This window comes from Choristoneura fumiferana, chromosome 17 (assembly GCF_025370935.1).
Source record: "Choristoneura fumiferana chromosome 17, NRCan_CFum_1, whole genome shotgun sequence".
Taxonomy (NCBI): Eukaryota; Metazoa; Arthropoda; class Insecta; order Lepidoptera; family Tortricidae; genus Choristoneura; species Choristoneura fumiferana.
Window position 1 is genome coordinate 3,863,781 of NC_133488.1, and position 12,407 is coordinate 3,876,187.

Here is a 12,407-nt window from a genome sequence, read left to right on the forward strand (position 1 = left end):
CAATTGTAACATTGTAATTGAAAGCAGCTCGATTGAAACTTACAACATTATTAGCTGCATTCAGCTCATTACGCTCTGCACGGGTTTGTGCTATCCGAATCCTTTCAATTTCATTTCGCTCTTGACAATGCTGGGCTGTTCGATTACTCTGATAATTAGCTTGGTTTGTAGCATTTCGAGTTCTTCGACCCAAATTGCTTCGCCCTCGTCTTATAGGTGGCATGAGTATAAATAGATTAAATCAAAACACAAAATAAATCAACCAGTCAATGTAAATTGAGGAACGTAAACAAATTTGTTTTTAAATAATTTATTGAATCAGGCGTTACTTTGCGGAGGTCCATATCAATGAACTAAAATAATTTCCTTGCTCACCCGCGACCTTACGATAGCTAAGCTTATGCAAAATATGCGTGTTCATGCAGTTCCTCCACCTCCACACTGTAAGAACACACACAAATCACACAAACCCATCCATCACCACCACCACACTACACTCGTAAGGTCGCGGGTGAGCATGGAAATTATTTTAGTTCATTTAAATTTGTTTTTGTTATTATTTAGTAGGTAGTATTAAGGTACTCATGTCATAAAACTCATTTACTCGGCAATCTTCGTTCCACTTTAAACGAAAAAAGTAGTGTACGAAAAAAAATGGAAGAAAACGTCCCTATTTCAGACACTATAGGTCCAAACATCTTCCAGCCAAGCAAGCAAGCATGCAAATGCAAAATAAGGGGGATTAATAAAACAAAACGCCTAAATAAAATTGAGTAGCAAACATTCGCATCACTCCGCATTTTACTAAAACCCACAGGTGATGCATTAATTACAGCACTTCCATACTCGCATTTTCTTTTTCCCAGCAATTTTTCCAGTTTTTCTCTTCATAAAAACCTTCCCTAGACTTTAACGATGATATGAAAAAAAAAAATAGCTGAATTGGTCCAGCCGTTCTCGAGTTTTGCGCTTAGCAACACATTTTACGATTCATTTTTATTTATATAGATAATAAATGCTGATAACAGCAAAAGTAAGGGGCGTATCGTAACTTGAATACTACCAATCGACAGAGAAAAAAAAACTCTAATTTTCTATGTTTAAAAGTGATTTTCGGTATTTTGTCCCTTACGCCAATTGAGACTTCCACCATCGATGTGTATATTTTTTAAAGCTGATTGTGTAATGTCTCTACTAGATTAGAGTTATTTCTAACCTACTTCTTATATACAAGCCTCGTACTAAACACCACAGTATTAACGGAGAAATTACAGATTTAATACCACTCACTGAGCATGGTATGAGCTCCTCCAGCTCGTCCATTATGACTATACACCGTGATTGGGGACCGGGATTTCGGTGATTGTCCAGAGAGTAGAGGTCGTTGTATAATTATTATATTTTACAGAAAAGGTGTATAAGAATCCTCGCAAATATAAAAGCACGAGTCAGCTGTCGACCATTTTTTTTTAATTTAAGAATATACCTTACCCGAATTATATATTTTAGAAATATGTACGTTTGTTAACCCTAACTTAACTTTCTTTTCTCTTAGCTAAAGATCATTTCACCCGGCCTCATAATTTACGATGTGAAAACAGATTAGCTTTGCCAACCTTTACCTTGAAAATATTTAATTCTGGGCCTTATGCGATGTGCATCAAAATATATAATAAAATTCCAGATTTAATTAAAAGCTTAAAATGCTAAACATTTGAAACTGCACTTATTACTTACTAATACCTTCTAGAAAAATCCGACTACAATTTAGAGGATTTTTAGAGGATAAGCATTAACCAGCAGTAGATAGGAAAATATGTAATACTATCTTATGTTTTGCTATAATTATTGTGTTGACTATGCGTGTACTGAAGAGCTATTGTCCGGAAAATGATTCGTGGAAGTCACGACCCTAAGCAATGAGAATTACGACACACAAGGATGGAAGAGGAGGAAGTGTTAGCTAAGATTAAGATTAATTTAATAATTACATTATTGCAGTGCCCTTACGGGGTTTGATTCAATATTTTGTATTGTTTTCAAGGCAAGTAATTGATTTTGAGTTTGAGTTTATTGCACTGCTGAGGCACCAACTAGCTTTGTTTATGGACAAAATACTTCGTAGACTAATGCCCAATTTAAATAATTATTTATGTATTGTAAATTAAATCTAAATATCAAACATAACTAACAAACTAGTTCATTGGATTATATAGTTGTTAGATATAGTTTATGTTGGAATATTAATAGGTAGCCCGAATTGTTTATTATTCGCTACAAATCAAGCAAATTAAACTACAGCGAATTCTACGCAAATGTATACACGAAGATGTTAAGATAACAAAAGCATTAAATTCAGGGAATGAATTATTAATACAATATATCGATTATTTTATCTATGCAAATACTAGAAGTACAACTTTTCAGAGGAAGGGCTGCCTTTTAAGTTCCGTCGTTTGCAAACCTCCAGTGATTATTAAATAACAAGATTAGATCTTAAAATATTTGAATTTAGAATTCGAGAACAAAAGAATGAGTCGAGATCGGCCGAACCGTTTTAGTACAGCGTCGGTTTAAGTTGATAGATAAGTCAGGTATGAGTAAAACAATTAATGCTGACTGGTATATACCTGAAGTTATCGGCGAGTTCCGAGAAAATAACCCAAGACGTCGTAGTATAGTACTGCACCACGATAATGCGAGCTCACACACCGCCAGGCAGATAATTGCGTTTTTAAAAGAGCAAAACGTCGAAAATCTGGAACACCCGCCGGACAGCCCAGACTTAAGCCCTAATGATTTCTTCACTTTTCTAAAAATCAAGCAACGACTTCGTGGTCAACGGTATCGGACGCCTGAAGAAGCGGTTGAGCAGAACGGCCATTTTGGAGACCCCGACTTCAGACTGGAATAAATGTTTCGATAACTAGTTCGATCGTATGAAAAAGTGTATTACATATCACGGTGATTACTTTGAAAAACAGCAAATACTATTTAAACTCTTAAATTGTCTTAAGTTTTTCCAATCGACACAACTTAAAAGGCAGCCCTCGTACCTACTATACTAACTAAACTGACATAATCAAAGTAAATGATAGTCAAATATACCCAATATAATTAAGCAATATAATACAACTGTAATGTAGATCAATAAATAAAATAAATAATAAATATCATGGGACACTTGACACCAATGGACCTAGTCCCAAACTAAGCAAAGCTTGTACTATGGATACTAGGCAACGGATAAACATACTTATATAGATAAATACATACTTAAATACATATTAAACATCCAAGACCCGAGAACAAACATTCGTGTTATTCACACAAATATCTGCCCGGCCGGGATTCGAACCCAGGACCTCAAGCTTCATAGTCAGGTTCTCTAACCACTTAGCCATCCGGTCGTCAATGCATGAAATACTTTACATAAACCGGCCGAATTATATGAAACTTACAATGTAAACTATAACGGTTAAGTTTTCTTGAGAATTATTAGTAGTTTAAGAGTAAATAGCAGCCTAAGGTATAAAATACACCTAAACTTGAAATATTCCGTACAAAATACGAAATCCTTAGAAAAATATTTCTTAACTTTTTCGTTATGGCTACGGAACCCTATTTCGGGCGTGTCCGACACGCTCTTGGCCGTTTTTTTTAAGTTTTAATTTAGTTACTAAATTTTTTTCTCTGTTGTTCCTTTCACGTTTGTTATAATGTAATTTATTAGTTATAATGCCTGTTTTAGTTATTTGTTGTAAATAAAAAGAAAGATTGTTTTAATTTAAGTGAAACATTCACTACATCGAATACAATACATATCATCATCATCATCCCAGCCTATATACGTCCCACTGCTGGGCACAGGCCTCCTCTCAGAACAAGAGGGCTTGGGCCATAGTTCCCACGCGGGCCCAGTGCGGATTGGGAACTTCACACACACCATTGGATTGCTTCGCAGATTTGTGTAGGTTTCCTCACGATGTTTTCCTTCACCGCAAAGCTCGTGGTAAATTTCAAATGTAATTCCGCACATGAATTTCGAAAAAACTCAGAGGTGCGAGCCGGGACAATACATATACTGAGCGGCAAAACATGTGACCCTCAAATGTATGCAGTACCAGGTAATTTTGTATGTAGCCAAATTTTGTACCGCTGAGTATAGGAATCCATATAGTAAATCCTCAATTATGCGTTCAAAAACCATAGGTAATGACCAGCATTACAACATTAGGATTAGGATTTAATATATGGATATAGATAAAATATTGTATGCAACTGTAATTAGGCCTTAAAGCACTCATGTGACCCTATTATGAAACTCGGCTACGCCTCGTTTCATAAACCCACACTCGTATTTTAAGGACCCCTATTACGATACAGTTGCATAAAATACTATTGTTGCATTGTATTATGTCATGTTATATGTATTACACTTGACTATCTCAGCCTCTCTGTGACCTGCTGACCCCACAGCGATTTATGACTTTAGCTACACACTTTTTGCCTCCCCTGATGGGAGAAAGATGAGTTTGATTCATACGTTGAGATATGTTGCTGTATTTTATTTTGTTTATATTTTGTAGATGGCTGACAAGACGCGCTGTACTTTATTTTAGGTTTGTGATACGTAGCTCATTTTTAAACGTTTAGTGTGGCTTTTAGAAGGGAGTCGCACTTTTAATTTGAATATTTCGCAAGCAATCACTATATCGAAAAATTGTTTTTATAAACCCGGAATGATTTTAAAGATCCTATCCAACAGTACCTCAGACTATAAGCTTAGATGGTTAAAAAAAAAACCCCCACTTTACATCTGTTGGGAGGTACCCCAAAAATTTGTTCTCTACTTTATATTTTAAATCTGGCATACACTAATATCTGTTTCACCATCCATTGATTAGTGTTAACTGACGGTTAAATGTGATGCCGTCTCTATTTGTTTTGTTCGAATAGACGGAGACGGCATCATATATAACCGTCAGTTAACACTAATCAATGGATGGTGAAACAGCCCCTAAGTGACAGTTCTCTAGCACTAACTCTCTAAACTTTCAAGCGTCAACTGTAAATCTGACAAACGAGGCCAAACTATAAGAATTCCTTGTTGCCTTGGCAACGGAACCCTAAAAAAGCTTATTTAAATGTATCATTATGTAAATATATATCTGTTTCACTTTTAACTTCGATTCCATTTTTCCGTTTGCTCGTTCCAACCAAAGTAAATTGATCTGGCTAATTGAAGAGAAGGGGGAATCCTCTCTGATTATGAACGCGCACGGTTTCCTGATTAATTGCGATCCATAAAAAAAATGCAAAAGGGTGCGTATCTAGTCGTATAATTTTTAAAGGTCATAATGTAACGTTTGTCATAATTTTTATGCCGCCGTAGCCGTAAATTTTTCAGAAATTTTAAATGGTCACCTGTAGAACTATGTATGTAGGTTTGTTTTATACATAACAATTCTGAACAATTAATGGATTCAATGAAAAAATAATACAAACATTATTGATTTATATAGGGTGTAGTCGGCTAAAAAGTACCATAATTAATTACTTTAAGTATTTTTTTATGTATTTTAAGTTTAGGTTAGTTTTATTAAATTTAATGCTTATTGTTAAATTATGATATACGTATTTGCACCTAATTAAATAAAGATGTAGATTTATTACCAGTGTTGATGCAAACTACTTTTTTATTAATTAGCCAAATTTATTAAAACGTGAATTGAGATCAATTTAATTTGTGTTTGTTAGCAGTGGACCAACGTTTTTATTTTTATCCCATAGGATGGCAGTTTAACGAATAACGCAAAGCCGATTATCGTTAATAGCCAGCCAAATTCAACGAGTCTAAGAGGCTTAACACAAAAAGTTCATTCGTTATTTTTTCCATCACAAATTGTCCAAATTAGATTGGTTAAATTGTTTTTTTTTGTGTAAGTGTCCCACTGCTGGGCAATGGGTCCCCTGTACTTCTAACTCGTCTGTCTGTATGCCTGGCCAGTCGCTGGAGAACGCGTCCAGAGGCCGTATTGTCTAACGCGCTGACGGTCGCAATTGCATTCACCATTTCTTTCTCTCTCGCCTAATTAGGGTTCCGGAAAAAAACGGAAACCCTATTACTAAGACTTCCCTGTCCGTCCGTCCGTACTCTGTCACCAGGCTGTATCTCATGAACCTGAACCATTATGACGCTAAGTGCGTTAGACGATAAGGTCTCTGGTCTCTATATTTTCGCGTTATTTCGGGTTCATATATATTTTATTGATTGTTACAATTTCGTTAAATCCTAATGCCCTTTCAAACTTCGACAAACTAATTATCGAATTTCATATCATCGAAAACGATATATCGAATATTCAATACTAATATTTTCTCTTGGAGTAATTCACTTCACTTCATCGAATAGTCATTACATATTAAAACAATTATTAGAACAACAGTTCAAGGATTATTATTTTTGTTTAAAATACATTTTATCAACTATTCATGAGACAGAACAACTAAATATCGCTGTTTAACGACGTATTATTATAAAACAATTTATTTCATAATTGATTACATAATTATAAAAATTACATTCTACTAGTTTTTGTGATTCAAGATTGAATTCTGCATCTTTTGCATAATTTTTAGCAAATTTGGAGGCTTCTATTCTTCTGAAAAATTAAATGAATATAGTTACTATTACTATAAAAATAGTTTTGGTTAGTTTAAACTGCGACCCCAACAAAAATAAATCGCTACCAGGACAGAAGTTAGGTTAGGTTAGAACTGCGACCCCAACAAAAATACATCGCTTCCAGGAAAGTAGGTTAGGTTAGGTAGAACTGCGACCCCAACAAAAAAACCACTGCCAGAAACGCAGGTTAGGTTGAACTGCGACCCCAACAAAAATACATCGCTACCAGGCAAGTACGTTAGGGTAGGTTAGAACTGCGACCTCAACAAAAATATATCGCTTTCAGGAAAGTAGATTAGGTTAGGTTAGAACTGTGACCCCAACAAAAATAAATCGCTACCAGGAAAGTAGATTAGGTTAGGTTAGAACTGCAACCCCAACAAAAATAAAGAAAAGCAGGTACATTACAACTGTGACTTCATAAAAATCATTGAAGTTGTGAAATGAAAAATATTAAAATAATATTCTAAGATATAACATTTACAACATTAAAAAAAGTATGAAATAATAAAATATGAAATGAATATCTGGCAAATAAACAATGTCTTAAATAATATTTCCAGAAATTAAAAATCGGTGATTTAAAAATACTCATTCTAATCATTTCAGGTAATCAATATTCGACGAAATGAAAAAATAAAAACGTTAACTTTTAAATGATATTCCCTAAAAGTATGTCGACATTTCAAGGGTAAGATTAGTAGGATTTACCTGTAGTAGGAACTATTACTTGCAAATTCATACAAATCGTCCTAAGTTACTCCCAGTAGACCCAACTTCGCGCAGTGGACATAACTTAAATTAACACCCAGTTCTAGTTACAGAGTCTCGGATTAAGGTTTATTCGCGAGATGAGACAAACTAGATTCCCTTAGGAATCTCTGAGATCACAAGTCAGTAACAAGAAATTGCGGAATACTTTATGATCCTTGGCTTCACCTTTTACCTCAGTAGTATAATCTGAAGCCTTATAGTCTATCGTACCAGGAATCACAATCGTTTTAATCAGTTCTTTCTAAACAACGGTATAGGACGAAAGTAGAAAGAGACGGAGAATGCGATTACGGATGCCCGCGCCTTAGACAATACAGCCTCTGACTCCCAACATAAACGTCACTGATGACAATGATGTATGTAGGTATGTATGTAAAATCTTTATTGTACAAAATAAGTAAACAAACACAATTGACAAACTATGAGATATATATGTACAAGGTGAACTTATCCCTTTAAGGGATCTATACCAGTCAACCTTTGAGTGGATGAGAGGAGCATTCCATCAGGGACAGACAAAAAGTGAGTTTAAAAATTAAAATAGATAGTGGAAGCTACAATAAATGCTTTAAATAATATAATACTAATAATAATATAATATTATATGTTAGGATTATTTTATAGATTTGTATCTATAAATAATCCTAACATAAAAATACACTACTATATGTATACAAATATTATGCATATGCAAACAAAATATGAATAATACATAACAATACAATAAGCAAAAAATAATAATAATGAATGTTTTAACACATGGAGAAGGTGTGGGCCACATTTTCTTCAAACCCTGCCTATACGTTCCTACGGTGCGAGATTGCCTGATGGAGGCCGGTAACCGATTCCACAACCTTGTAGATTGCACTGTAAAAGATTTAGAGTAGGTCTTGGAAGAGGTAGATGATTATGATAGTTTGAAATTAATTGGCAACATATACGGCAATTCTGCCCTCTTGAGGCAAAGGACGGCATCTCAAAGAAAAATCATCTGTGCTAAATATTTACACCATTGTGTGTGGAAGTTAAGAAATCCTACTTCGGCCAATGAACGCCGTCATCTTAAATTCACATTAGCCTACTATAGATCACAATCGAGCTCTTGCTAAGCGGGTGTTACAAAAAGCTAAGTCAAAACCTGTATACACGTATAGATACTCAGAACTCTTCGGGAAAGCTGTTCTGTGCTCCTTGTGACCGCACACTTAGCGCAAAGTTATCAAGTTAGTGGAAGGGTTCACCGTCGACGGACACGTCGTGGAGGATATCACAACGGAACCCTAAAAACGAAGATAGAATTCCTGTGTACTTTGTATTAAACTCTTCGCTTTTGCTCTTACTGCCTGTCAGTGAACCTAATAGAAATTGTTACGGAAACCTTCGTCCGTAACATTATTTATTGGATAATACTTTACAGTGGTTTGCTGAGGGGTTTGCACTTTATTTCCATTAAGTACAGTAGACTCCGTCGGGAAATTAAATGTTAGAGGTGGAGGAATTTTAAAGAGAGCTAATATTGCTTCGTTTTAATAGCTGTTCGTACTTAAAGCTGTAATAGGTCATATTAGTGCTTCGATTAATCGAAGTACACGAATAACAAGGATAACATGAAATTATTTTATACAACCAAGGTAACTAGGCGTGAGGAGAGATTATGTTATTAATGTTACGGTCATTACAGCAAAACACTTCGCTTCATCTTTTACGCGGACTTTTATCATATTTATCTTATTTCGCATTAAATTCGGGGTCTTATTTTGGTGGTCGTTTTTTTTGGATTTTATAAAATTGCAATAAGTATTACAAAATCCTTTGCAGTATGCGTGCTTTGGGATGGAGTCATCAGGCCCTGAATACTATTATTGGTCAAAATACACCGTAAGACGATTCTAACAAGCCCAAACACGACTAGGTAACATTGTTCTGACTTGGAGTTGCAATGCTTGCTTGCGGCTCCATCATCAAATCATCGCGTAGCATTGTCATCGGTCCTTGATAGATGTGCCAAGTTTCGAAGGTATAAATTAGGTTCAGACTGTAACATAGACATACATACATAGGAAGCTAAGAGCCTTTACACACCTCCGTTTTAGTAATGCAAGTCGGCAGCGCGTTTCTTAACCCCCGATGCTAAAAGAGGGGTGTTATAAGTTTAACCGCTATGTGTATCTGTTTCTCTGTCTGTAGCACCGTAGCTCTTAAACGGGTGGACCGATTTTTTGCGATTTTTTATTTGACATCAGGTTTTCTAGCGATGGTTCTTAGACATGTTTCATCAAAATCGGTTCAGCCGTTTTTGAGATATTGAACTTTGAAATGATAAAGTCGGGAGTTTTCCAACTTTATGTTGGTTAGGTTATCTTTCCATAGAACAGCCATACAACTCGCGTGCGTTTGTATTGATGATACAAACTCAAGAAAAAAAACTTGACGGTGTGACTGAAAAACCCCAACACAATGATCCCAAAAAATCCCTTATTAGTGTGAGTGTGAGTGTTATGACCTAACTAACAAAAAGTTGGAAAACCCTCAACATCGCCACTTCAAAGTTCAATATCTCAAAAACGTCTAAACCGATTTTGAAAAAACATATCTAAGAACCATCGCTAGAAAACCTGCTTTCAAATGAAAAAACCGCATTCAAATCGGTTCACCTCTTTAAGAGCTACGGTGCCACAGATAGACACACAGACACACATAGTGGTCAAACTTATAACACCCCTGTGTTTGCATCAGGGATTAAAAATAAGGCTTTTTACAGATGACGCCACGTACCCAACCACGGAATGGTTCGACGGCAACTGTTCGTGGGCGGACACGGTGGCGTGGGGCTGCAACGGCACCGTCAACGGCACCAACAGCACCAGCAGTGACGTCACGTCGCTCGTCCTCATGGCTGTCACCTCGGTGGTGCTGGCTATCATCATCCTAGCTACTATTGTCGGTGAGTCATCCACATTATTGTTACGAGTAATCGTTAATCGCACTCACACACCACTAGACATTCTATTTTTTTTAACGAGTCCGTCATGATTCGTTAATTGGAGCCTTTTTTTTATTTTTTTATTTCATCTCCAAATTTGTTACTTATACGGTCATCCCGTCATGTCGTGTTGTTTTGTGATCCTCTCTCTCCTCTCTCTCAAAACGCAAACACAAACTTTCAGTCGCAAACTAACAATGTATTTTTTCCGTGTCTGACCTTATCAACAAAAAAGCATCTAGGTTACATTGACTAAATGAAACAAACAACATAAAATCTTGTCTATTCACATTGCACAGTCAGCCAACTAAACATCATTTTGCAGTCCACTGATTTTATTTCTAATCAAATTGTTATGTATGTTGGCACTCGCGGACCATGTTTGGCTTGAGGCCAAAAAAGGTACGTAACATGTGGGCTTTTGGTTTGGTCCGCTACGGTGCCGGTCTGTAGTAAATGTCAAGAACGATGGGCTCGCGGTTTCTTGCAGATAGGAAAGTATTAAAGGTTTAATGGCATGCAGTTTTGCTTCATCTTTGGAATAGCATATGGTGTATGGTACGGCAGACCTCTAGTAATGGTGTACAGTCTCACCACTGTACATTTTTCTGTTGACGCTGCGACCTACATACGGCCGAGCAATAACCTTTTATAAATACTTGTTTTTATTATAATAATGAGAGTGCTTAACATAGTCATACGATAAACATCGAAAGGAGAACTAACTTACTTACTGTATATCTTAAACGTGAATAAAGCAACATTAAAACATCGTTCTTTCTCTGCACTCCATCAACTAACTACTACAACTACGGTACACGTGTACAAATCTAGCTGGATTGTGCAAATGGAAAGCTATAAGCTATTTTTATTTATTAGAAGAAAAAGAATGGTATGTACGTGTATGATAGTAAAATGAACTCTATTTTTTTTGTCCATTGAACTCTTTTAAAAGATCCACATTTGTTTTTACTTACTTACCAAAACGAGCTCAACATTCTCCTGGCCAACACTAAACATATGTTTCAGAATCATGGCTTCTTCATGGTCCCTATTGTTACCCAAATTTTTTCGTGCATGGTGTCGTGAACACAAAAATAAATAAAAATAGGGGCTGCCGGCAATCCCAGCGGTCGCGGAGTTATACAATTTGACAATATTTGTGGCTGATTCTAACAGAAATTCTGGGCCACCGTCGGACCCCATGGCAGGGAATGTTAGAAAATATATAGGTATCTTGTAAATATAAGAATAACTAGCTGTTTCCCGCGACTCCGCGTCCTATTCTCAGACCTTCCTAATATAAACAAAAAAAACATAAAAATCGGTCGAGCAGTTTCGGAAGATTTTGGTCACAAACACTGTGACACGAGAATTTTATATACTTATTAGACGAACGGAATTTATTTCGCAAAAATTTGGTACAGCAAGAAAAATACTAACAAAAATAATAGAACAACTTTACATAATAAGTTTGAGTAAAAAGAAAAACAAGAACGGAACATTGTAGTGCTGAAAGCAACTTTTTGCTTTACTCAAACATACTCAGCATGCCACGGCAAGCCGCAGCGCTGATTTCAGCAATATCAGGAAACCGTATCCCTCTTGTTCATCACAAATTATCGTATTAACCCTGTATACACGAAGCAGTCATTTTGATACGATTAAAACTGTCATCAAGATGGCTCCTTCCATTTTAAATACAATTAAACCCCCATTCAGCTCTCGAGATCTAATTAAGTCACTGAGTTTGTTCCTGAGCGAGCGGACTTTAGCAGGGAGTTCGCAACTAGTTACCTCGCCCAACTTGAACAAGATCGATACGCCGTAATAGTGACTTCTCTATTTGCGCCCACTTACACAGATAGTTTGGTCGGTTGGATGATGCTCAACACTAGTGTTACGACACTATGGATAGATCGATAGTTTTCATTTAGATACAACACGGCACACTATCGATAA

At 36.1% G+C, this 12,407-nt stretch overlaps 1 protein-coding gene across 1 annotated transcript in view; it reads left to right on the forward strand.

Moving 5' to 3' along the window:
* LOC141437090 (5-hydroxytryptamine receptor-like) overlaps positions 1 to 12,181 on the forward strand; it is a 138,870-nt gene extending 126,689 nt beyond the window's left edge. The window contains exons 3-4 of the mRNA XM_074100315.1: positions 10,224 to 10,406; positions 12,168 to 12,181. Coding sequence (XP_073956416.1) covers positions 10,224 to 10,406; positions 12,168 to 12,181 — 197 coding nt within the window. The remainder of the gene's footprint in view (positions 1 to 10,223; positions 10,407 to 12,167) is intronic.
* The last annotated feature ends 226 nt before the right edge of the window (positions 12,182 to 12,407 follow it).